The 27,718-nt window shown below is 36.1% G+C and overlaps 2 protein-coding genes across 3 annotated transcripts; one reads left to right on the top strand and one right to left on the bottom strand.

Annotated features, from left to right (window-relative positions):
- Positions 1-450: 450 nt before the first annotated feature.
- On the bottom strand, positions 451-19,706 carry LOC133519712 (uncharacterized). 2 transcript variants are annotated; one of them, XM_061853776.1, is made up of 2 exons: positions 19,650-19,706; positions 451-4,467 (listed from the first exon to the last, which is right to left on the bottom strand). In XM_061853776.1, exon 2 carries the CDS (start codon positions 4,465-4,467, stop codon positions 3,538-3,540), a length of 930 nt encoding a protein of 309 aa, XP_061709760.1. In that variant the 5' UTR covers positions 19,650-19,706; the 3' UTR covers positions 451-3,537. The 2 variants fall into 2 exon arrangements, with proteins under 2 accessions (XP_061709760.1, XP_061709759.1); XM_061853775.1 differs by lacking the exon at positions 19,650-19,706 and adding an exon at positions 6,590-6,991.
- On the top strand, positions 11,094-24,685 carry LOC133519708 (cytochrome P450 4C1-like). Its single transcript, XM_061853767.1, has 10 exons — positions 11,094-11,352; positions 11,901-11,990; positions 12,235-12,348; positions 19,675-19,860; positions 21,660-21,856; positions 22,022-22,076; positions 22,796-23,000; positions 23,581-23,732; positions 24,080-24,256; positions 24,453-24,685. The coding sequence occupies exons 1-10, from the start codon at positions 11,196-11,198 to the stop codon at positions 24,638-24,640; spliced, it is 1,521 nt and encodes a 506-aa protein (XP_061709751.1). The 5' UTR covers positions 11,094-11,195; the 3' UTR covers positions 24,641-24,685.
- The last annotated feature ends 3,033 nt before the right edge of the window (positions 24,686-27,718 follow it).

The raw sequence follows: 27,718 nt of genomic DNA, 5'->3' as shown, positions 1-27,718 counted from the left end.
CTTTTGTCACTTGATTCCTTCTTTATAAAAGCCAAGTAAACGGGGATTATAGGTAAGTACTAAGTACTTATCGCGTCCGTTATTATTTGATTTTCTGTGTCCCGGTTTTGTTTCCATTTTTTTTTTTATATACTTCGTCGGTGGCAAACAAGCATACGGCCCGCCTGATGGTAAGCAGTCTCCGTAGCCTATGTACGCCTGCAACTCCAGAGGAGTTACATGCGCGTTGCCGACCCTAAACCTGCCCCCCCTCGTTGAGCTCTGGCAACCTTACTCACCGGCAGGAACACAACACTATGAGTAGGGTCTAGTGTTATTTGGCTGCTGTTTTCTGTAAGGTGGAGGTACTTCCCCAGTTGGGCTCTGCTCTAGATCTGGAATGACATCCACTGGCTGTGCCCTACCACACAAAGCGAGATGACATTCACAATGCCCATACCTCTCTTAAAATTCCAATTGGCTGCTGACCGCATTATTGGTATTAATTTATGCCTGAGTGTGTATTTTTTACCATCTGTTTGTGCAATCATTTATTTATTTTTATATTTAGATAAATAATAACAACAGATCAACCAATAGATCAATAAAAGCAACTAAAAGATTGGGGACGGATCAACTTATTCCTAAATTACAAGCTTCTATGTACCTATATGTGTAACTACTGAGCGAGGTATTTAAAAATTGAATCTATACTATTTTACGTAATCTAAAATTCAAAGTCAAAGTATGCCCGTTCCCATTAAACGCGGTCCCATAAAACGCGTATACAAAGGCGTATATAAATGTATATATTTAAAATATGAATACTTTAAAATCAAATTGAATTCGTACCTTTCATTTGTAAGCTTATTCCGTACCATGTACCTACATTACAAACCTTTGTAAGTAGTCTAAGACAGTTAGGTAACAGTTTTTATTGTATGTCCATTTCTAGTTTTATCTCAAGGCGTTCGCAAAATAACAAATTAATGCACCGTTAATTCAGATAACCTACCTACTATCTAAGTCCATTGCTAGATGCGGTTGTTGCCAAAAATGCTTTTTACAATCCAATAAATTCCATTTAGGCGATTATATTACACTGGATGCGATTCGCACGTCGCTTCCATGTGCGAGCGGGATGGCGCATAATACGTGGATAGCGTTGTCTCGTTCAAACATCGGAGCGACGTACATATCGCAACCAATGTGATAATTGCCGTAAGATACTCTTGTCGCAAACTTTCAAGATAAAGCAAAATCGCCGTTATTTCAAAGAGGATAATGTCATATACAAAAATAGTGTAGGCCCAGTAGGACAGTAACGGTAACAAAGTTAAGGCGGAGACAGTAGGTGAACGGGGCAAGCTTTTTAAGGTGTTATGAGTTCATTTATGCGATTTTGCATTTGGTTTTCATAGTATCACTAGCTTAGTTTAGGGTTTTCTTGCATGATCACAAGAATTCCTACGTCAGTAAAGGTAGCTGTGAAATATATAAATTAATTAATTGATAATATAATATTATTATACTAATTGTATCCTCCTCAAGGGAGATAGAGCGCTGGAGGCCTAGCGCTAAGAGCGTGCGAGTTGCAATCCGGAGGTCGCGGGTTGAAACCACGGGTTGTACCAATGAGTTTTTTGAAACTTATATGAACGAAATATCATGTGATTTTTACCAGTCGCTTTTCGGTTAAGGAAAACATCGTGAGGAAACCGGACTAATCCCTTGAAAGACCCTTGTCTAGTCTACCCTCTGTCTACCCTCTGGGTTGGAGGGTCAGGTGGCTGTCACTTTCGTAAAAACTAGTGCCAATTCTTAAGATTAATTGTCAAGCCGGGACAAACGCTAGGAAGATAATGATGATGATCCTTAAGGCAGTATACACATTTTGATTATTATCGACGCAGTTATTCAGAACAAAATATTGTCTTAAATAGTTGTTATGGTTAAAAAACTAAGGATGCCTTATATATAAATAACTATTTCAAATTAAAACTAAGGAAAAAATAAAATAAAATCGAATTAATCTAGTTCCAGTTCACTCTAGTAGTATTTATCACTATAATGATTTTACTAGGTGTATTTCAAAAAGAGGTTACCTACTTACTGTCATTACACCAAAAAGTTTCAATAAAACTACAATGGAATGTTCTTAGCTACTTTATTTTAACATCAAAAAGCCTGCGTCAGATTGACAATACTATAAAAACGGACTCAAACGTCCCGAACTTTGACTTGACGCTAGAGTTCAAAAGAGTTATCTATCAATCATCTTCATTTAAAACCTTAAGAACTAATGCCATTATTATATCGTAATTAACGAACATAAACACATGATGATATGTCTTGCAGTATGCTACCTTATTTCATTTAAATGTCTTAGTACAAATTAGAATAGAAGCGTTTATTGGCAAGAATACGTAGATACACGGTGTTAAGTACATGGTATAAATACTGTCACAGTATTCAGCCGAAACAGCGTGCAAATGTTCAAATTTACTTAAAATCTACTTATCTAATTCATTATTTGTTAAAATTGCATATCCACTTCAATGAATAAAAATCAATGTTCTTGAAGTCCCTTTACTATGTATTCTTAAATTCTAAATCATGCAACAGCTTGTGATTAATAGGCAGGAATACACTCACACACACACGTACACACACTTACATTAGGACATATTTAAGTAATGTTATATTTATCCAAACTAATTAAATTGCACAGCTTTATTTATCATAAGTTTTATATTAACATTACTTAACGAGCCGTTCTATAAAATAGTACTTCAAACTTTTTTTAAATTTGACGTAGGTACTCATATTATCTAATAAAAACAAAAAATATTACGCGCGAGAGAACGAAAAAATAACGTGTTAGTCAATCAGTGTTTTGGTGGTGGTGTTATATGTATTTGCGTATTTATGTTGGCAGTGGGATGGTGGTAACATTAATTGCATGTAAAAATACGCAAGTAAGTATAACGGGTTAGCATTAGCACTGGTTAACTAGCACATTATTTTTACGCGGATTAGCAAAGTAATATTTTTTTAGTATGGATTTCCGCAAAGTAACGCCTGATTCTATTCATTATATTTATATCTTACATTCTGTTAAACATCACGAGCTCTTTCGACCCGAAGACGGTAATCACATTGATGCGGTTTCTGGATATGGCACCAGTGTGACACTGCTTCATAAGAAGAGTTTTTTTTTCTATCACTGCCCGATACGAACTTTAAGATACGTCGAAAATTTTCTAAAGATACGATATGGATTGGATATGTCAAGTTTCAACAGTGACGTTTTTGTTTGAAGACACGTTCGAATCGGGCCGTTACTTTTTGTATTGTATATTACGTTACCATCATAAATACAAAGTATAATTACGAAAAATGTTACCTAAAAGATAAAGCATGAAACATTGTAGATCAGTTTAACAAACTAATCTAACCAAGCTGTAAATGTACTTACCTAGCTTAACCAAATCTGCTCTTTTGAACAAATACTGCTTAAATCAATGTTAGACATCTGTCATTACATGTCTCATAATTTTAGATTGAAAACAGTATTTGAAATACATTCCTAAATGAACGTCCGCTACGATCATCATCATCTAGTTGATCATTAACAGTTGCCGTCTCACACATCATCATGTCCTCATCTATTTTCGGTTTCACATCTCTAGCCACCACTTTTATGTCCTGCTTGACTTTCTTCGTCTCCGCTTCACCTTTCCTAAACTCTGCGTCTATTGCTCCTTTCTCTAATTTAACTTCTTGGTGTATATTGAAAACGTTCTGAGGTACTATCTCAGGAATAATACTGCTTGCGTTCTTGCCATCTTCTATTCGTACAGTTCCTTGTTTATAATTTTCATTGGTACGAAAATTTACAACAATATTTGGCGTAACGACCATATGATAATCTTTATTTCCTATGTGACTTTCATCAGCCATTGTGTTAACTATTGGCACTTTGAGACTTTTATTTCCATCGTCAACTAATGATCCCAGATTTGGATTTTTTTCTTTACCGGGTTGTTTGGATGGCTTTCTTTTATTCTTCTGCGTGGTTGGTTTAGGTGGTGGCTCAGATGTGCTTATAAAGATGATGATTTCCTCTTGTTTAGGTTTTTCATTCAGATCATTGTCCTTAGATTTTTCAATGGAGCTTGTTTCATTGACTGTCAAACTTTTAGGAAGCCTGTACTTCAGGGATGGCAATGCAATTCTGTCGTTTCTTCTGGGTATGAATTCGGCATCATTAGGAAGGTGTATGTCCTCGTTTTCATATCCATACCTTTCGTAGATTTGTCCGAGATTATTTTCATCGTTCCGGTTAGTGTCTTCTGGGAGCTGGGCTCTGATCTTTAGAGACTCGATGACGTCATGAAAGAGAGATCGCTGTTCTGACTTGACATCGCGGCGCGGGTAGGCGCTACAGATGAAAAACATGTACGTCACGCAAATGAAACACTGCATCTGAAATTAATAATTCAAGATGAAGGCGGCATTCGGACAAGTAAAATGTGATACCGATTTAATTCTACTTCTAGAAAGTCGAATGTGAGTAACTACATACTATATATAATTATATTTTATATTTTCGGACGCGCTTAAAGCACATGTTTAAAGAACTTTATTTTCTCAAAAGAAATTTTACATTTCACTTAATGAGAATGTATACTAAAACAAAAGTAAATCAGTGAGCATTTCCAGCTCATATATTTATATTAAAATACATATAAATGAAATAAACGTCCTGACATAAAAAAATGCAATTTCTTTTAAAACGATTATTTCAGAAAATATTCACTTTATCAAAAAATGGTTGTTAGAGACCTTTATTCGTTTTGAGATACCGATCCAATGATATTCCCTACCATTGGCTTAAAGCGAAAACAATTTTTGAAAAAAAAATACAACATTTGTATGGGAGGTGGCCTAAAAATTTATTTTTTATTTTATCGTTCTGTCGCCATGCAGGATTTATATGTATAATAGGAAGAAGGTTTTGGAAGTTAAATACACTCATTAATGCTCAACCGATGTTGAAAATTATTTTCGTGAAAAGTATTTATTAATCTTTATTTCCTGAATTATTTTTATTATACACGCCCGGTTCAAAGGTAGTAGAGGAGGAGGAGCCACGGTATTTTGGATTATCGGAGCTATTATCACGCTTCCAATACGCTGCCACGAAGTATTGGAATAATCTGCCACCACCTATTTGAAATTATAATTGTGAGCAAATTGTAAAAGTAAGATTTATGAATCCGCAGTAAGCTCGGTCGAATTTCAATTTCCCATACAAACGGAGTTTCGTTCTCATTTTAAAACTACGAATTGTGTTGTAATGAAATTTTGCACATACATTGACATGAGGTATATATGTAACTAGTTTATATAGCTCCAGCTTATAAAACAAACAAAATAGAGCAAAAACAAATTTTGTAATAAAAACTTAAATTCGCTGTATTTTTTTAACTATAGTATCTGAAGCTACATACACTAATTACAGGCAAAAATATATCCGATTGCAAGTACAACGTTCCAGAGCAATCTAGCTAGTCGTTTTAAAATGAGAGCGTAACTACGTTTGTATGGAGAACCGAGCTTACTGCGGACTCTTAACCGCTTTACACAAAAATTTATATCAAAATTTATAGGGTACATTCCGGTGATCTAGAACTAGGCAGGTGATCTAGATCTAGATCTAGGTATTATATCAAAAGTCTACAAAAAATCCGAAAACTAAATTTGTAATTAAAGCTTAAAAAAATATTCTTTACTTAAAGTACGTACTCAATCATCGAGGTTAAGCAACGTTATGCGCGGTCATAATTGTATGGGCGACCAAAACTTATTGTAGATTTTTTGAACTTTTACTAATTAGTCCACAACAGAAAAATCTAGAAGCCGTATATTTATATGTACGGAAACCTCAGTTGGCGTCTGAATCGCACTTGCCCGGTTATTATTAAATAATCTGACAATTGCTATGAGATTTTAGTTCTATTAGTTAAGGCATGAATTCAGTTTTTAATTTGGCCACAATTCAATTTATTCTTATATATACCTGGAAAAAATTACGTACACTATTTATACGGATATTTCGTTATGCAATAAATTATATTGGCCAGATTGAAGTCTGTACATTTCTTTGTAGTTCATCCCAATGAATGTAGTACGGTCGTCGTAGTATCGTTCATTTACGAAAAATCCTGTACCTATTCTTTTTTTAAGTACCATAGACAATAGGCAAATGACTTGGCAAAAGTGATCTATCTATCGTGGTAATACCGCGAGAGTTACGGGCATTTTACACCGGAATTGGTCAATAACCTGGCCTTTAATACTAGTTATAATGTATAAGTAAGTGTTGCTATAATCTATAGACTTCCAAGAGATTTCCAAGTTGCATAAGAACCATTTAACGTATTAAATGTTCTTGCGTTTGACAGCCTAATACCAATCGCAAACGTTGGCAAACCGTTTATCACCTATATTACTTGAAATTAAGATTAAAGTTTTCAAGTTATGGCAGTATCATACATTAGGATTTTTACATGAAATCAAAGAAAATAAAATGAATAAAACTAACCTTGACGACGTCAGGTGCGCTCGCGCCAGCCGATCGACTGCGGGAGGGCGCAAAACTAGGGTTTACTGAACTTGAGCGACAAAACCAGGGGTAGAAAACCTGACTTGACACGACTGGCTATAATATTTACGTATGTGCAAGTTCCGGGACGTTTACAAAAGTAGGAAATTTTCGGAAATTTCAGGAATGTTTCATAGGAAATTAAGGAAAATTTCGCTTTGGAAACGGAAAATTTCGTTCCCCACACAAAAATATCAGAAAAAATCGCAATTTTGGATACAATCTGACACTGACAGCACGTCACCACATCAATAATCATATTAAGATAGCATCACAGATTGCGAGTGCTACTTAGTAGAAAATCTTGTGGTTAGGTCTCACGATTAGGTACAGTCACGTCTGAAAATATCGATACAGATAAAGTGCCAAAAATATGTATACACGATCTTATTGCCCGTATTTATTAAGATAGAGTAGGTATTCTTACATATTTTTGTCACTTTGTCCGCATCGATATTTTTAGACTTGACTGTACCTACGTATATTCTTCTCATAGACTATTCACCTGACAATGGTCGCTGAGTTATTTTTGAGTGAATATTATGAATCAACACGCAATGGTGGTAAAGGTAGTAGGGGGATACCCCTACAAAGTGAATCGACAATACTCGTATTTAAGAGCAATTCCTAGCTGAGAAACTTTTCAAAACTCGAATTTTTGAAGCTATGTTTCTGTCGCGCTATTGTAGGCGGGAGTGCGAGCGTGCGCTAAGTTCAACTGCAGCTCGAACTAAAATTCCTACGCAAAAAAAACTCAAAAATCAAGGTTTCGCTTTCGACTGTTTCCTCCTCCAAAACGCAACCAATTATTTTGAAATTTTGGAAACTGCAAGAGGAATAATCTATGCCGCTATGTTTAGATTTTTTGGAAATCTGTTGTCATATTTGTATAGTTACTGCATCTTTTTTGCAGCCAATTTAATTGAGCTGTTTTTGCGATTTTCGAGGTGCTGTAAGTTTCTTCATAATAAAATAATCCTAAAAAGCAAAACATAGCGTCACATATATTGATGATATTGATCGTATTTGAAAAAAATCGTTGCTCTAGGATAAAAATCCACGATGGAAACAGTCGAGAGCGTTTGTATGGAAAATCGCAACTAGGAATTTTTTTCTAAGATTTCAGGAAAACTTGTGCGTGGTGCAATTCGCCCGAGTTTCACTCCAACAAACAAATTATACCTAAAAATACTACCTACATTCATTGAACATTTTCCCCTGCTAAGCACTTTTATGTCACATTTTTACATTTTCCTAAAATATTGCTTGTTTATATAGTATAGGCGTTGATCATTTATTTGTTAAAATCAAGGCTCGGAACCGAATTTTTATATACCTGCTCGCGTAGCCAATATGCCAATCGTTAATGCTTCGTAGCGAACGAAACGCAACTATCATTGAAAAAAAGAAACCACTCGCTACGGTTCAATTTTGGAACCTTTCGCTTAGTTGGCTGTCAAAGGAGGAGTTAAGCAACAACTTTGCCTCCTTGTAAAACGAGTAACTATTTCAAAGTTGTATTAACTTTGCAAAATTTTAACCGGCATAGGTTGGCGATCTCTGGATCGATTAAACAGAAAATAGTCTATCCCAGCCGGGAACTAAGCCCCATCCGGAAACAAACTCTTGTTTCTAACCTTACGTTACATTCAGTTCACAGCAAATTAGCTCTTATTTCTTCTCTATGACGGCTTGAACCGCTGCACAAGTATCCTGTACTACCTGTAGCTTGAACCATAAATGCACGCTTTTTATACCGATCGAACATATACTAGTTTTTTTAGAGTAAACACTGGAATTACGCAAGTGGATTTGTTTTTTACTTTTAATGTATGTTTAAATAATAAAGAGTGATGGTGAATTTTTCACATTGTGCTTACCTACTGTTTCTTTGGATTTGACCGTTAATTATTATTATTATAAATGTCGAATATGCAGACTAATAACAATATAATAAATGAGTTGTGTTATTTCTGTCTTAAAACCCTAGTTTTAAGGTATTCAAAATAACGAATGATACATTTTTAAGCCCTTTTCATAATAACCACGTCGTCGTCTACTTGACTCTATGGCTGCAACTCGACGCAACGTTGGCGCAACTGCTCTGCGACGCCATTTTCCATAGCGCTGACTAGACGCCGACGCTCAAGACGCTAGTGTCCACCCCACACTAGCGTCTTTTGAGCGTCGGCGAACAAACTATGCTACTGTTGTCGCCTGGCTTACGGGATAGAATAAAAAAAAAAAGTTGATCCACCCAGGTACTGCATTATATTGAGATATGTCCGTAACATGTAGAATTAATAGAAAACCCCTAGTACGTATACTCGTATCTTTGTTATTAACAAATATAACAATAAAAACTTCAGGAAATACACGTGTTTAATTTTGCATTTTATACGTAATTGTCTTCAGTTTCATTGTTTACACTTATTTCTTGGACTGCTACAATTAAAATTAATAGAAAGAGGTTTTTATGAGAAATTAATTTACCTAGGATCATTAAAGTGGTCTGATGGACAAGTCAGAAGTGTAATAATTATAATTGACAATAGCCATGGACTTGGTCGCGTGAGTCGCGTCTAACCTAGCCATCCTATGCAATTAATTAGGTAATAGACATATTTTCTTACGGATTTCTTAGGGCTACGGTTCTTGATCGTGATCATCGATAAAATAAATTTGACGATCGGTCTGGCCTAGTGGGTAGTGACACTGCCTATGAAGCCGACGGTCCTGGGTTGGAATCCCGGTAAGGGCATTTATTTGTGTCAAATATCTATATATTTGTTCCTGAGTCATGGGTGTTTTCTATGTCTTTAAATATTTGTATATTACACAGATCGTTGTCTGAGTATTCACAACACAAGCCTTTTTGAGCTTACCGTGGGACTTCGTCAATCTTTCTAAGAATGTTCTATACTATTTATTTATTTATAAATATTAAAAAAAAAAGCTTTGCTGTACTTTTATTTCACGGTCAATAACTTTACTTGACTACTCTGTATTCATCAGGTTGTATGCTGTGGTAGTGTGGTACCTGAAAAGAATTTTTGTGTTTTAAATCTACTTGCAAAGTGCTCTTTACTACTGTATAATAAAGAGAATGCAGCCCTTTCGTGCAATTTTTAAAACCATTTTTGAGTCCCCATCTGCAATTCTGAACTAGAACTCTGCATGTGAGCTGCAGACCTCGCGATATGCTACATAAGCTTAAAAAAAATAAAAAAAAAATATTACCTACTTTGTTAAGTCATTCATTATCATAGCAAGCTCACAATGGTCTTAAATTTAGAACATTTTCTAAAAAAAGAAACGGCATAAAAAATATACTTACTTCTTTTTTTTCCTTTTTTTTTTTAGTTGTGTGAGCAGGTTTAAGAATGAAATAGATTTTTTTGTCGATTCAGTTTTTGTAATTTTTCAAAATGTTAGAGCTGTAGACCTTGCAAACGCTGCGAGGTCTACAGCTCACAGAGCCACCAGTACATTATAGCAAGCAAATTACATTTAAATAGCTAGTTAAACTCCTAATTTATACGTATAATCGATAGATTAATACAATCCTAGAATATCGACATTTAATATCGACTATTGTCCATCACTTTTCTGTCTATGTAAGCATTTAGAAACTTGACCCCGCCCCTAAAATTTGGCACTACGATAAGGACAACTGCAGCTTAAACGAAAAATCCTGCGTAAAAATCCCAAATTCTAGGTTTTGTACTCGACTGTTTCCTTCTCCAAAAATCGACTAATCGTAATGAAATGTTGAAATCGAATTAATAAACAAATATTCAGTGTTGGATTGTTTTGAGTTTTGGGATAATTAATATTTAAATACCTACCATGCTCCTTTTGGGCCTAATCAATTTGACCGTTTTAGGCAATTTTTGAAGGGCTCTAGCGCTTAACTTAAATATATTATTGTCCATCATGCGCCGCGCGAGGGGGAGTAACAACAGCATTCTGGACGTGATCGCTAGCAGTTTAGACTCTCCCATAGCTAGACACTGGAATAATCTGCATGTAATTAATTAATAGGCATAATTTTAACCATTATTAAAATTTATTTTGTGATTATATGTAACGCTAAAATGTACCTTTTTATTTGTATAGGATTTAAATTTAATTTTAAACATTTTATTGTAATATGGATCATTTGTTATCTGTAATAAAGAATTGAATTGAATTGAATTGAATAAATAGCTCTAAGAAAAACAGAAAAAAGTCCTACACAGATATTGATAATATTAATCTGTGTTGAAAAAATAATAGCTCTAGCTTCAAAAACCACGGAGTAAACAGTTTTTCCGGAGAAATGACCACTCCTTGCCTCCTCATGGACATATTTCTAGTTTGCACTTTGCAATAGGCTATATGTTTCCCACGCTATTGCCTTACAATAGGGCTTTTAATACATAAATAGTATCAGAAAATTAATCTAATTCATTTACCCCGAAGTAAGGCTCCTGTTTAGTCGTAGTGACACTGGCTGTATTTTTTATTTAATGTAATTTTGAAACCAATTGTAATTTTATAAAAAATGACGTGGTTATTTATACTGCTGGGACTATGGATTTGGTGGATATCTGGATATAAATATAGAAAAAGAATGAGACAAATAGCTAAAGAGCTGCCTACAACTATTCCAGCGATGCCGTTGGTTGGACATGCGTATATATTAATGGGGAATGATGAAGGTAAGGAAGTTATTTTGACAAACATACGATTTATTTAATGAGGTCTAAAGGTGACATTCATATCGTGATGCAGCAATCACTACTGTGGCATGGTAGTTCTTAGCGGGAAAGGGGCAAAGTCACTTTTAATTTCATTGATAAATTGAGTGAGCCACTGATCGTTCCAATCGCTAAGTACAGTAATGTGACAATGACAGAGACGCTTCTACAACGCATCAGCAGTACCTATCGCTGCTGCACTTTTATCCTTCGAGGAGTTGTTTTACCAACACGAAGGTATTAATAAAATACAGTCTTTGTTCCTATGTTATTTTACGAGTTTATCACACCGATGCGAAATCGCACGTTGCCCGATTATATAGCGATGCCCCACTCACGCACCGGAGCGGCATGCGAATTCGCATCCAATATGAAGATGTGATTGTTAACAGAAAAATACTGTTAGTGAAGCTCAATGGTTCAGTAATATATAGCTTTACACTCTTGCTTTGAAAGATAGGTATGAATCGTATCACTGTAAGACCTCTAAAAGATAATTCATATTTCAGACAGAATGAAAGGCCTCCAAAAGTTTGGACGAGATGCTATACGACAGGGTGGGACCATTGGATATTGGCTAGGCCAAGACCTAAATATCGGTACGTTTTATCTTCCAATTATTCCAAAATAATTATATTATTTTAGAGAATATTAAATGGTAAGTTTTCAAAGTAAGTTCCACCCCTTTAATTTATTAATTAATATTTGTTGTAATTCAATACCGTTGTACCTATAGTTAGCAGCAAAAGGAAAGCGCGTCCGCTTAGACACTTTGCTGGCCCCTGCTCGTGCACTACGCAGTTTGACGTGAACGTTATTATAGTGCAATATTTTAATTTTTAGCCGTTGCGGACCCTGAGGTTGCAGACTTGATTTTAAAAAACTGTCTGACAAAGCATGAAAAAATAATGAACTGCATTCGCATTTTCACTGGCAATGGAAGTTTAGCTGCTCCAGGTAAGTAAAGACATAATGTCCTTATAAAAATTTGCAGATTTAAAGTCTGATAAAAAAACACTGATTTTAAAATATGATATGAAATAATAATATTACAAAAAGCAATATTGATTAAATAAAATATCATAAAACATGCAAAAATATAGCTTACTGACTCAATTAAAACAAAAATTCAAATTGAAAAATCCTTCATGTTACCGAAATGCGATCGTATCGTGAGATTTTACTATAAAAATACTTTTATCCTCTAGCCGACCACAGACCAATACAATTTTGATTTGTCAATATAAAGTTTCATACATAGAGTTAAGATATTGATAGAGAGAATTTGACTTATGACAAACTTTTTTGGACCCGGGTATGTCCTTAAACTACGTCCATAAGAGAGGTACGGGCATTGTGAATGTCATCTCGCTTTGTGTGGTAGGGCACAGCCAGTGGATGTCATTCCAGATCTAGAGCAGAGCCCAACTAGGGAAGTACCTCCACCTTACAGAAAACAGCAGCCAAATAACACTAGACCCTACTCATAGTGTTGTGTTCCTGCCGGTGAGTAAGGTTGCCAGAGCTCAACGAGGGGGGGGCGGGTTTAGGGTCGGCAACGCGCATGTAACTCCTCTGGAGTTGCAGGCGTACATAGACTAGGGAGACTGCTTACCATCAGGCGGGCCGTATGCTTGTTTGCCACCGACGTAGTATAAAAATAAAAAAAAAAACTGTGACACTGCACTGGTGGCGGATGACCGGGACAACTAAAGAGCGAGCCATGTGTTGGAGTTTCCGTAGGCGCGCGGAATGCTGACAGTGCAGAAGCTATGCCTACAGTAAACATACATAAAAATCACATCAGCACATAATTGTATGTGTGTAATTGTTTGCATTGGCCCGCCCATTGCCATTTCATTTTCAGACAGTGTTCTAATGCGTCGATGACTCTCGTCCTCTCTCGTATTTTTGTATTTCTCACTCTGTCTAGTCTTTTTAGGTTTAGTATGCTTCGTTCTTGGGCTCTTTGGCAAGTTTGAATCTTGTGTCTTAGTCTTTGGTGTAAGTCCAAGTCTGGCAGCCGTAGGTCAAGCACGGCAATAAACTAGTGTCTAAAACTTTTTTCTTTACATTTGTTGAAAGATTGCTTTTTAGGACCTCTTTTAGGCTCCAAAATTTGCACCATGTTTTTGTTATTCGTCTGTCCAATTCTTTAACTCCTCTGTCCTTCTCAAATGAAATTCTCTTGCCTAAATAAATATAGCTCTCTACATATTCTATTTCTTTTGTGTCGATATATATTTTGACTCTATTTCCGTTAGTCATTATTTTAGTTTTATTGATATTCATTTCGAGGCCAATACGTTTGCTGGTTGTTTGAAGTGATTGCATCATATCTTGTATATCTTCGGGCTTGTTCGAAAATATTGCGATATCATCTGCAAAACAGAGATGGTTTAATCTTTTTCCGTCGATTTTGATGCCTTTACTTCTCCAGCTAAGCGATTTCGTGATGTTGTGTAGGACAGCAATGAATAGAGTTGGTGATATCGGGTCCCCCTGTCTGACTCCTCTTCCTATTTTAATTTTTTTACCTGTATTTTCGAGTTTGATTTTGCTTGTAGAGTTGTTATATACGTATTTTAGGATATCTTTGTATGTATTATGAATGTTATACTCTGATAGTGCTTTCCATATGGCTTTGTGTGATATAGTGTCAAAAGCTTTCTGAAAATCAATAAAAGCTATGTACATTATGCTGTTAAATTCTATATGTTTCTCTATAAGCTGTTCGATGACTTGGATGTGATCCATTGTAGAGAATCCTTTACGAAAGCCTGCCTGTTCTATGGGTATCTGTTTTTCGATTGTAGAAGAAAGTCTTCTCTGTAGACATGATGCGAATAATTTGTAAATACTCGACATAAGGCTTATTGGTCGGTAGTTAGAAATGTCCGCCGGGTCTCCTTTTTTGTAGAGTATTATGATGTCTGACTCTGTCCATTGTTGAGGGACCACTCTTTGAGATAAAACTAGGTTAAAAAGATGTACAAGATGAGAAACTAGTATAGGTGCGGCAGCTTTTAGAACATCATTTGTAATACCGTCATTTCCTGGGCTTTTCCTGGGTTTTAATGCTTCGAGAGCTTTTCTAATTTCCGTTTCATCAAACAACTCTACTTCACCAATTTGGCTTTCGTTACGCTCTATTAGTGTTGTTATATCAGGTGAGTTTTGGGTGTCTGTTTTTGCATATAAATCTGCGTAGAATTTCGTCGCTTGCTCTAGTATTTCATCTCTATTTTTTGTGTATCGTGATTGTGATTTTAGTTTAGGTATCCAGTTTTTTTTCTCTATCGAGTTCTTTGAAGGCTTGTTTTGTGCTTCCTGTGGAAATGAGATGTGTTTCAAGTACATTCAAGCGATATTGTTTATAATCTTTCTTTATTTCTTTGTTCACTTTTTTATACAACAAAGAGAGTGCTGATTTGTCTTCTTTTGATAGAGGGTTATGTTTTTGGAGGGTGTATCTTTTGTCTATAAGAAGTTTAGTACTCTCGGAAATGATTTTGGTTTTAGATTTATTCAATGATTTGGGAGCAAATTTGCTTTTTAAGATACACTTTTCGACAGCGTCGTAGAATTCTTGAACTTTCTCGTTCTGAGATACTAGCAGATTTGATAAATTTCTCTGTAAATTAGTTTGAAGAGTTTTCACATCTTCTTGTGTAAGCACGAGTTTTGTATTTTGTGTGAACATTACTCGGCTTCTTTTTGGCTGATTAGTTATGTAGGTTGCTCTCAAAAATCTATGGTCCGAGTTGAACTTTATATTGAGGACTTCAAAGTTTATTATTCGTTGCCTTTTGGCTACCATTACATAGTCGATTTCGTTTTTTGTTTCTTTATTAGGTGCTAACCATGTCCACCTCTTGCCTTGACGTTTTTTGTACAATGTATTTACTATAGTTAGCTTGTGTTTCGTTGCGAAGTCTATTAGTCTCTGCCCTCTCTCATTCCTTATACCATAACCGTACGAGCCGGTTATCTGGCTTTCTTCGCGTTTAGTTTGTCCTATCTTGGCGTTGAAATCTCCAAGGAGAATCAAATGTCTATTAGCTGGTAAGATTATGCTGTCCAAGGTAGAGTAAAACTCGTCGATAGAGTCCTCGCTAGCTTCGGATGTTGGAGCATATATTTGAATCAATGTAAGCGGGTTGTTGTCAAATCGTATATTTAGAACGGCTATTCTATCGGATATTCCATCGAAACTTATTATATTATTTTTGTATTGTTTTTTTATTAGAAAGCCGACTCCGTACATACCTTGTGTTTCGCCGTAATAGCATAGAATGTTTTTGTCATCTTCTATGATTCCATAGCCTTGCCGACGAATTTCGGACAGACCTATAATATCGTATTTTATTTCCGAGAGAGCGTTTTGAAGTTCTATCATTTTTAGGGTTCCGTAGCCAAATGGCAAAAAACGGAACCCTTATAGATTCGTCATGTCCGTCTGTCTGTCCGATTCTGTCACAGCCACTTTTTTCCGAAACTATAAGAGCTATACTGTTCAAACTTGGTAAGTAGATGTATTCTGTGAACCGCATTAGGATGTTTACACAAAAATAGAAAAAAAACAATAAATTTTGGGGGTTCCCCATACTTAGAACTGAAACTCAAAAAATCTTTTTTCATCAAACCCATACGTGTGGGGTATCTATGGATAGGTCTTTAAAAATGATATTGAGGTTTCTAATATAATTTTTTTCTAAACTGAATAGTTTGCGCGAGAGATACTTCCAAAGTGGAAAAATGTGTGTCCCCCCCCCCCCCCGTAACTTCTAAAATACCAGAATGAAAAATCTAAAAAAAGTATATGATATACATTGCCATGCAAACTTCCACCGAAAATTGGTTTGAACGAGATCTAGTAAGTAGTTTTTTTTAATACGTCATAAAATTAAAAAAAAAATTTTTTTTCATCAGACCCATACGTGTGGGGTGTCTATGGATAGGTCTTCAAAAATGATATTTAGGTTTCTAATATAATTTTTTTCTAAACTGAATAGTTTGCGCGAGAGACACTTCCAAAGTGAAAAAAAGTGTGCCCCCCCCCCTGTAACTTCTAAAATAACAGAATGAAAAATTTAAAAAAAAAATATGATATACATTACCATGCAAACTTCCAACGAAAATTGGTTTGAACCAGATCTAGTAAGTAGTTTTTTTAATACGTCATAAATGGTACGGAACCCTTCATGGGCGAGTCCGACTCGCACTTGGCCGCTTTTGGTGTTGTAGACAGTGTACGGGTGTTATACGTGCATATATATAGTTTCCGTGAGCTTGATTTTTTGCTTGCTGGAGGGTTGGGGTCGAGCTCCCCACGGTGACCGGCCGGCTTGGGGATTGGTAAATGTTCTTTTCCATGTAACATGTAACTTGCAGATGCTGGTGAGGGAGAGGCGCTATTTAGTTTTTTTCTTGTGAAACGCGGCTCGTGCCAGGTTTACTTTGTGCTGTGTTTAGTTGTGCCGGGCGTAGGTACCCAACGATTCTTTCTGGTTTATTTCTCTTGAAGATATGTTGTTTAATTTCCTCATTGCTTCTGCTTTCCGTTGTACCTTTTGTCTCTGGCGATTTCGATAGTAACCTTTTATTTGAATTTCGATTTACATTTGTTTGGTCTGATTTTCGTGGATTAAGGGTCACTATTTTATCGTAACGTAGAGCAACCATTTTCCCAGCTTCTTTCTCTCGTTTCAAATCTTCCTGGAGGGCTCTTCGTTTTTGGAGTACGTTAGGGGAAAAATCTTCTTTAATATAAATACCGGAATTTTCTAGTGACTTTTTGTTCCTTAACAGCTCTAATTTCCTGCTTGTCGTCGTGAATGTCACGACCACTGGTCTGATTTTCCCACCTCTTTTACCCAATCGACTCACAGTGTCAATTTCCCATTTTCGGCATTCGATTTTCATTTTCGTATTTATGATGTCCAGAATCATTCTTAGCAGGTCTTCGTAGTGTTTCTCTGTCTCTTTTAACCCGAAGAAAACCAGATTTTTCTTTCGAATTTGTCTATCCAAGTAATCTATCGTTTTTTGTTGTTGTTCTACTTTAATTTCTAGTTGATTTGTTCGTGTTTCGATTATGCTAAACTTGTCGTCTATGTTTTTGTTTATCGATTCCTTTATATTTTCTTCCATTTCTTTCATAGATTTTTTTTGAGCGTTTAAATCAACCTGTATGGCTTGTAACATTTGCTTTATCTCCTCCATTTTTGAGTTTTAAGCCCTCTTGCGGCGGGTAGGGTAACTACAATGATATCGATCGGTTTCGTAAAGTAGCTGGTGATGTAGTTCTTCAGTGCTCCGCTAGATGGTGCTATTAAGCTAGTGTGTTTTTGTCTATTTTCGGGACGTTTTTTCTTTTATTTTATTTTTGAGTATTTTCTAATAGTCACACTGATATCTAATTATGTGGAACTAACCTTTTCGCAACGGTTCTGTGTAGTTTTCTTCCGTTATCTTCTTGTTTTAAAGAGTAGGGTAGAATCCGTTATGATGTGTTATTTTTATTTTTTTGCTCTAAATAATAAAGTAAACGAGCTCCCCACAATTGTGCATACACTTCACTATTAGACGCACTGTTTTAACACTGATTTATGTTGGATTTCTTACTATTCGATTTATGCTTAGCAAAATAACAAGGACTCGATATGAACGCGGGCACAACAGCGCCATCTCCATTACTACACTTCACAACTACTTAAGTTTGCCCCATTAACATCAGTGGAGTGCGAGCGGAGTTTTTCAGCACTTAAGTATATTTTTGATGTAAAAAGAAATAGACTGACTGCAAAAAATTTGGAAAAAATACTGATCATTTTCTTAATAAATCTATACTTTAACAAACTTTTGTATTTATTGACTAGGAATTAAAATTTAAGTCAAGTAAGAAATTAATTAAATGATTATATATTTGATTAATTTTGGAGTCATGTCCACATTATTGCGAGCAATGACGCAAATTTGTCCGATCTCTGTTTATTACTGATAGTTTATTTATTTTGTTTGAAACGATAAAGTAAAAATGGCGTCCCTTTGCTTGCAAAACCAAAATTGAAAATATTGAACTTTTTATATTTGCATGTAGTTTTTACACATTTTAGTACTTGGTATTAACCCCTCGGAAGTTGCTCGCACAGCTGCAATGCGATTCGGCATGCTGTACACCAAGTTTCTGAAATACTGTTGGGGAATGTTCTCCCATTCCTCTACCAATGCATCTTTCAACTCACGAAGCTTAATTGCAGAAGGATTTCGTTACCTTACACGTCGACCAAGCTCGTTCCAGGCATGCTCGATTAGGTTGAGGTCGGGGCTACGCGCTAGCCATTCCATGGGATGAATACCCATGTCATCCACGTAGGTTTGCACTACTCGAGCAGTATCGGGACGGCCATTATCGTGCATAAAAATAGCATTCTCACCGAGTCTTGCTATAAATGGACCGACGTGCTCATTTAGGATTACTTCATTTTGATTCGTCCGAGAAGATGACAATTGACTAATCTTCAGTCGTCCAATTCAAGTTTTCGCGTGTATACATTTTTCGTGCTGTACGAAGATACCTTGTCAGTTTTGGACCATTTGGGGGTCTTAATGGTTTCAAATTGCCTACTCTAAGTCGCCATCTTACAGTCCAGGTACTAGGGTTGCTTACACCAAGCCTTAAAAAATGTTGAGTCAATGCAGTTCCATGTGAAATTTCTCAGCATTGTGTTGACTAAATATCGATCCTCCTGTGCCGTCGTACATCTGGGTCTGCCTGTTGTTGGTCTGCGTAGGTTCGAACCAGTTCGTAGAAACCGCTGACGAACACGCTGAACTGTTGACAACGATTAACCGACTATTCTTGCTGTTTCTCGCTGGCCTCTCCCATATTCCAGCATCGTGAAGATTCTCGTACATTTCTCGAGTGTAAGTGGCATAATTACTACTTAAATAATGACTACTGGATACCTGGTAGACCTCTTATGAATACTTTTTATGACAGAATAAATAGAAAAGCAAAAATAGTTGCCAAACTTAGAAATTCTAATTTGTAAAAAAAACCGATCATTTTTTTTCTCATGCCATTACTTTACGTCAATCAATAAGTTTTTATACGTGTAATTAAAAATTATTATATTCTCTATAAGGATCAATTTATTATAATACACCTACTTTATTCGTTTTCTATATGCTAGTAACCCGGAACTTTTGCTCTCGAGTGTATATGCAGTTCTGGAATTTACCCACGAATTTACCTAATATCTTGTAACAATTCCATAGTGCACGTTTGGCGGCCACGCCGAAAAATCCTGTCACCAATCTTCAGCCCGAGGAACCTAAACGCCTTCGTTGAAATATTCGCGAAACAGAGTGCCACGATGGTGGAGCTTCTACGCCCTATGGTGGCGGCCGGGGACTTCTCCATTTGGAAATACGTGGCCACGTACACCTTCGACGCTGTGACAGGTTAGTTGTTGGCTATCTGGCTACTTTATTTGGCCGAAAGTATTTCTCAACTGATTTTGGATGAATTTTATGCTCACATCTTCGATAATTTTAAGCTTCTTTTTGTTGGTCGCTTCTTTTTTTATTTTTTATTTTTCAAAAAACCACGGAAATTTGCGAGGTCTGCAACTCACAGAGCAACTAGTATTTGACTGACCCCATCGTAAACGTTAAACAGACTCGATCTAAAGTCGATAATACACAGCAATTAGATTCATGCCTTAACGGGGGGCATACCTACGCCAAGTTATGCCCCAAGGCAAGGTGGCTTTAGGTAATCCTAATTTTATGATTGAAACACACAACACACACAGCAATTATCATTTTAAAAATTGTCTATGACTCAGGTAGCGGAATCAAATAACCTAATCAACGCAGAGGTGACATACCAAACGCTGTGTTTTTATCAAGGTAACAATATGTGCATATTTGCACAGTCGCAAACAATCAGAATAATATAAAGCTTGCAAAAAATATGAGGTCCCTAAAAAACCTACGTACCTGCCTGCTATCCACGATCTCTACAAATCTTTTAGGACGCCAATGTGACTGTGTCACTGTGCAACGAATTTAATAGAAATATGTGTACTTAATCACGTTGCAAGTCGTTGCTACGATTATTATTATAACTTTGGGCTTTTGGGTACCCACGTAACGTGTGTAGGTAATAATTATGTTCTTCTAATAGGTTTTAGTTTTTCATGAAGAAGTACGAAATAACTAAACAGAACATAAACACTATATAACAAAGACATTATAAATAGACGATATCATGTTTTATTGGAATTTACAAGGATGATGAGAAAATCCTTAATTACTGTAATAAATTTCCTGTTTTTTTTTTCTTTGTGAGAAACTAATCATTCTATTCTCTTATGGCGATCAGTTTCTAAGATAAAACTATTATACTCTGTTATGTAATCAGTTATTGTTCTAATTTCCTTATTTCATTTGATACTGCGACCCCTAAAACTTTTGAAATTGTGTAATGTCTACAATACCTTGTACATACGTAAGTTTATTACATATTACCAATATATCTAAACCAAAGCCACGATGGTTTAATAATATAAATGAGGAAAACCTAAATTCCTTTGAGTTACATACATATAGCCAACTTCCAAATTTTAAGTAAAGTGAAGTGGAAATAGGAAAGCGGGTACTGATAAAATAAACTTACAAAGTCAAGGATGATTATGATACACACCCAAGTAAAGGTGACATTATGAAATGACGATTGATGAAGTAACGAACACGAACGTTACACAATTACACATTGAACTTTCGAATGATACACGGAACATGGCGGACCGTGCTCCAGACATTTTTATTTATTTTTAGCATTTTGCTGTTTAATGTATAATTTTGATAGGATATTATGTAGTGAAGGCAAGCGCAATGGGTTCAGTTAATGAAGGAAATTCTTCTGGAAATGCGAATAACTAATTCTTTGGACATCATTCGACGGTTCATAGTCTCGGCCGCCATTATGATTTGAGATTTGTATTGCTGTTCCAGCATCGTGAACAGTGAACGCCTCGACGGATGACTGAATATCGACGCTTTAATGTTATATATATCTAATACACTTGATGTTGGCAAAGTTCCCTGGTGGCAGAGAAGCCAAAATTACGAATAAAGAATAAAATTACATATTATATCAAATTGATAGTAAAAGCGTTGAAACAATAATGCCGCAACGTAATGCAGCTGCAGTTGCCGACAAATATCACGTTTACATATTTTATTTCATTTTTCAGAAACCAATTTAGGCGTAAAGATGAACTCGCAGAAGAATATGGACCATCCATACCTGGATGCATTCGATAAATGTGTCAGTTTTATAGGCGCCCGAATATTGTCGCCCTGGCTTCATCCAAATGTTATCTATCGCATGGTGCCAAGTTACAGACAGTGTAAAGATTGCGTTAGCTACATTGATAAATTTGTGGGCAAGGCGAGTGACTTAATACCGTAAATACATTAAAGAAGAGTCTCTTTCCAGATAGATTTTCGTACATTGACTGTTGCTATCTCTATTGCACTCGTATAACTCTTAAAGTTCAAATCAGGCCGTATGCCATCTTTATTTCCTAGATTCTGGTTTTACATATTTTTTCAGACCATTTCAGAAAAAAGAAAAGCAGTAAATGGACTACGTGGAAAAATTGAAAATGGTAAGTGAAAGCAAATGCTGCAAATTAAAAAAATGTGGGCGCGATAGGTTGACTTCCCACATTTTTTTTATTTCGGGCCTTTTTTACCGACCTTAAAAAAAGAGGAGGTTATCAATTCGACCGTATTTTTTATGTATGTTACGTCATTCATTTCTGAACCGATTTGGATATATTTTTTTTTGTTTGAATATATCCTTAGTTGGTCCCATTTTTTTTCTATTGACTAGTTGGGTGTGTTTTAGTAAGTTAATTGTTTTAGCTTAGACCACCAACTTCCTAGAGCCCTTATCTGTACCACCACTTTATCCTAGAGGCTAATTTGAAGATACATTTTGGTATCTAAATAATGTCGTTTTGTTATTATTCACGCCTACATTTCGCTCTTATATACAGATCGTGTCATTCACGACGACGCGTGCCTTGACTCGTACTTTCATGTTACTAAAGGTTAGATTTGACTGGATTTTCGCGTTTCCCGGTAGGCCCTTTGTAAACAAACCGCCTTAATGCATCAGTGTCATGTTTTTTATCTGTGAAAACCTGTCAAAACACAGTTTAAGGCACAGCATGTAGAAGTTACTCTATGGCTTACGAAAGGTGCTAGTGCGCTCTGGCGGCAGATCATTGCAGAAGTACTCCCTATTGAAAAATCGATATTAACTATAGAAATCGGTCTATATTTTGTAAGACGCGGTAAAACATAGACAATTAAATTTCAGATGCTATGGAACCAAAGAAGACACGAACCTTAGTGGAGCTGCTAATGGACGCACCAGAAAATGAAAGAAAGCTTGACGACTTGGAGCTTCTAGAAGAATCGAAAGTTATCATAAGTGCAGGCACTGACACGTCAGCTATAGGAGCGTGCAACACTTTACTCATGCTCGCTCGCCATCCAAAAGTCCAAGAAGCTGTTTATAAGGAGTAAGTATACCGTTTGTGTAGGTGAATAAGATAAATGGCAATTATTATAATATATATAGGTTAGATACAAAGAGCTCAAGACCGAATAAAATGGTGTGCTGGTGAAGAAATCCCAAGCAGTTCGTGAAAGAGAGTTGAAGAATAAGAAGAAGTCGGGTCATGTGATAGAAATCATCAAGCAATCAAGAGCGATATAGGTAGCATGTGGAGTCAGGCCTAAGCATTACTCACGAGCTTTCACCTTGATAAAAATATAGAAATTTTATTCTAATTTACAGATTGTTTTCTAGAACCCTGTCTTATACGAACTTTGAAATATTTTTTCATTATTCTACTTATAGGAGTATTATACAAATTGATTAAGTCCCACGGTAAGCTCAATAAAGCTTGTGTTGTAGGTATAAACATATTTACTAATACTTAAATACATAGAAAACATTCATGACTCAGGAACAAATATCCGTGCTTATCACACGTATAAGTGCCCTTACCAGGATTTGAACACAGGACCATCATCATCACTAGGCCAGACAGGTCATCAAACATAAACCAAATAATTAAGTTATGTATTTGTCTACAGGCTGCATGAAGTATTCGGTGATTCGGATAGACAAGCGACTGTGGAGGATTTGTCTCGTCTTAAATACTTAGAAATGGTCATCAAAGAATCTTTGCGAATGTATCCCCCAGTGCCAGCAGTTGTAAGAGAACCCATCGACGACATTAAATTACGTTTGTATCAATGTTTCACTAAATTAAAGCAGCAAAAGTTTTAGTTACACAATGGTTTAATACTACTTTATGATAGAGTTTATGCACATTAGAGAGGCGCAAAGAATTGGGAAAGCACTTCTATTAAAGTCCATTTTATTGCCTATGGCCGTCACCAAGGATTAAGATTTTGTCATGGGAAATTACATCACAATTGGTTCATTTTGCTAATTTAGCTGTAAAGGAGTTAAGAATAGCAGCGTATGTAGCAGTGAACTTTAAAAATAAACAGCCTCCAAATTGAAAAATTATAATCATGTCGTCCTTTTCCTAGACTAATCTGTACCTACATGTAATTTTTTGTGCAGCAAACGGAACGACCCTTACGAAAGGAATCGCTATAGTGGTGTACATCTGGGCCGTGCACCGGAACCCTCACTATTGGGGAGATGACGCAGATAGTTTCCGACCCGAGCGATTCCTTGAACCCCTCAAGCATCCGGCCCAGTTCATACCTTTTAGCTGGGGGATGAGGAACTGTCTAGGTGAGGGGTTTAACTTTATTATCAATTTAGATTGGTTGATTTAATCGACCATTTGCTGGACCATTAATTTAAATTCCTGGAGATTCTGGAAAAACCGTTCACATTTTGAACAAACCGTTTCTTCTTTACTGTTAAATGTGTGAAGAAAAATCAAATTCCAGGTAAACATGTGTCTGCATTCTGACATCTGTTTCAGGGTACCAATACGCAATGCTGTCTTTGAAGACGGTAACATCCACCATCCTGAGAAGATACCAAGTGCTCCCACCTGCGGATTTGGATCCAGCCCACTACGAGGACCCACTTAGGGTCAGATTCAAGATCATGATGATGGATGTGGACAATTTTATGGTGCGTTTGAAGGAAAGAGTGTGGATGTCTTGAGCATGGTTGTCTTCTTTTTTTTAAATATATATATATGCTATCATGTGTGACTCTTATTGGAATCAGGAATCCTGAAGTAACATTAAAAAAATAACCAAGAGCATGTCGGGCCAAGCTCATTGTGGGGTTCGGTAAATCGTTTGCGAAAACTCAAAACCGGTTAACCGATCATAATCCATATAAGTAGTTTTATGTAGCTTTACTTTAATTTTTTCTTCTTAGTTGTAGGATTCATTATACAAAAGGAATGGAGGATGTCCCCTATTCCTTTTGAATAATGAATCATACAACGATGATGATTTTTTTGTCCTTTAAGAGCGTTTTTTTTTCCGAACATATTCAGTTAATCGAGACGTGGTTCCTGGTTGTGCCTATTTGTATTATGAAATAGATACTTCCATTATAATATGTATAAAAATCCTGAAATGGAGACTGTGTGTATGATTAAAATTGCTTAACAGAATAGTAATTAGTAATAATCATTTACCACTACCTATAAATGTATGGCTGTTAGGACGACGGTGGAAGACCGCTTGCCCATTGTATAATGCCCATACAGTCCCCATCGTTGTAGATGCTTTTTTCACGGTTTATGGAATATTAACCATAGCTATGACCCTTCGCTTGGCTTTATTTATAATTACCAATTATAAGAGTCAGGAGCATAAAACAAATGTCATAAAATTATTAAACGCGTCTATCTCTTTTAATAATAAAAAATCGAATAGAATGAAACAAAGGGTAGCTGTGTTTAATATACTTACATCAAATTCCGTAAAAAAAAACTATTATTTTTTAAGTGGCATATGTCGTTTTTGAGTTATTGGAATTTTGATTTTATTTCAATTAATCCAATTTGAAATTTAAATGACATAATCGCTCGGAAGTCGACGGCCTACCACTCCAAAAACTAAGTTACTGAGAAATAAATAGGGACTACGTTCTTATTTACGGACTTCGTGTATATGTAGAAACAGTCACGTGACGTCGTCTCCTTTCCTCATAATGACAAGTCGTGATTGAGAATACCTATTATTGCCAATAATTTTCAAGGAACCAAAGACATCCAGTGTATCTAGGTACATTAGTAATTCAAAATGTGTTATATAGCTGGGAGTTTTTAGAAAATAGTGTACCCAATTAGTGTGTGTTGTTAAGAAAACTTAATCACTGTTAGTTTTGTGACAGCAATTATATGATTTAATTATTGAAATTAAGCATTAAACTTGAATATAAACTTGGTTTTGGTGTTCATTTCATAAGAAAAAGAAATATCCTCTTAAGGCCCAGCCATAGAAATGAAAAATCCAAAATTTGCCACTGGAATTTGAACCGTGCACTATACACGGAATACAGTAGATTTTGAAAATTGCACGAAACAAAACAAATGCAACTCTGTCCTAATTGAATATGATTTAAATTTCATCGAACTGAATAAGTCTTATAGGTAGGACCTTGGGCCTTACGAGGATATATTAAAGGCTTTCATGCTTAGTTGTCGTCAGAAAAGTGACAGCGATTATCATTTCTTAACTATTCACACTATTTTCTGAAAATTCCCATCTAACGTGGTATCTGATAAGTATTCACAGAAATATCAATAGGGCGTCTGCTTAAATATATTTAACGAAAAAACTGCAGCAAATAGTAAAAAAAATCATAGACACTTTCTGAGAATGCCGCTTAACGGACACACGTACTTGGAGCACCTATTTTGAATTTTGGAATGGAACAGGTGAAGCTAATCTAGATATACCTATTTTGATTTGTTCGAAAATAAGGCAAAAGAAATGCTGCAAGTGGCGGTATCCATGGGGCGTTCCTATCCGCAAAAGACGGTAGTTAACGACAAGTAGTTTATTTTATAACTTGGCAAAACACGGTTCGTGTGAAGGTGTAAACACCTCAAGAGTATGCAAGAGCAAACACCCTCAGCACCACAGTAATCAGTCTATGAGTGTGTCAATAGAGATTACACAGACAGAATAGCAATTTACATCGTTTAACATAACTGTGCCACCTTTCAAATCATTCTTATAAACAAACATCAAACTTAACAATTCTATGGAAGACAAACGCTTGCGCGTTCTATTTCGACACCACCGCCATCTAGCGAACGGTTTGCATATTAATGGCTCATACATGCCATGAAACTGTGAAAGACTAACGCTTGCGCGATCTAACTCGACGTTAGCGCCATCTAGCGAGCAATTGGGTAAACTATCCGTATTGAAAGTGGTGTTATGTTACAATGCAATTTTTTTTTAATGAACGTTGAAACATTGAAACAGAGTGTACATCGTAATGTACATTGAGCGGCACGAGGTTTATGTTGTACCTCAATTACTCTGAAAATATACTACTGTTTAAATTTGTGCCAGTGACGTCGCTCGGCTATATGTCATACCACGTCATACTAAAGTGTACTGCTATGATATGATATACATACAAGGCAACGATACACTACTGAAATAGTTATTTACAGTACATATGGTGCTACTTTACCGCACTCGTGCGAAAATTAGCATATTATCAACGTACGTTAGCATATTAACACGACCGAAGTGAGTGTTTTAAATCGACACGAGTTGCGAATTACCTATTCGCACATGTATCGTACAACGTTTTACAGTACATAACCTTTAAATTTTCGACATAGTTACTCAATGTCCTAATTTACGCACTAGTGAGGAAAACTAGCACCATATGTACTGTAAATAAATCTAAATTAGACATACTCGTATTGTCATCCAGTATAGTATCGTATCGACTAATAATATAAGGTTTTGGTCATTGTCTGTCCTTGTATACAAGGTGTAAAAAAAAGCGGGAATCCGTTTAGGGGCATATTCCGTATCATGTTCTGTAGGGCTAAGATGGTCAGTTTTTTATCATCTGTCACCATACCTGTCAGCCTGTCACGTTCTAACAAGTATATAAGCGCGAAAGTGACGCATGACATGACAAGTGTCTAAAATGCGACCATAATACCGCCGCTGATTAAGAAAAACAAGAATCCCCACTATTTGTGTTACACCTTGTATTTGGAACTAGATCACGCTTCCGTGTTAAATACTT

This window comes from Cydia pomonella, chromosome 7 (genome assembly GCF_033807575.1).
Source record: "Cydia pomonella isolate Wapato2018A chromosome 7, ilCydPomo1, whole genome shotgun sequence".
NCBI classification, from domain to species: Eukaryota; Metazoa; Arthropoda; class Insecta; order Lepidoptera; family Tortricidae; genus Cydia; species Cydia pomonella.
Note: the sequence above shows the minus strand (reverse complement) of the source record. Positions and strands in the feature narration are given on the sequence as shown.

What these genes read in the sequence shown, in the direction of transcription:
- LOC133519712 (XM_061853776.1), bottom strand. Translation starts at nt 4,467, where the DNA reads ATGCAGTGTTTCATTTGCGTGACGTACATGTTTTTCATCTGTAGCGCC.
- LOC133519708 (XM_061853767.1), top strand. Translation starts at nt 11,196, where the DNA reads ATGACGTGGTTATTTATACTGCTGGGACTATGGATTTGGTGGATATCT. An exon ending in AGGCCAAGACCTAAATATCG is followed by an intron (nt 11,991 to 12,234) that starts GTACGTTTTATC and finishes TTTAATTTTTAG; the next exon opens with CCGTTGCGGACCCTGAGGTT. An exon ending in TGGAAGTTTAGCTGCTCCAG is followed by an intron (nt 12,349 to 19,674) that starts GTAAGTAAAGAC and finishes ACAATTCCATAG; the next exon opens with TGCACGTTTGGCGGCCACGC.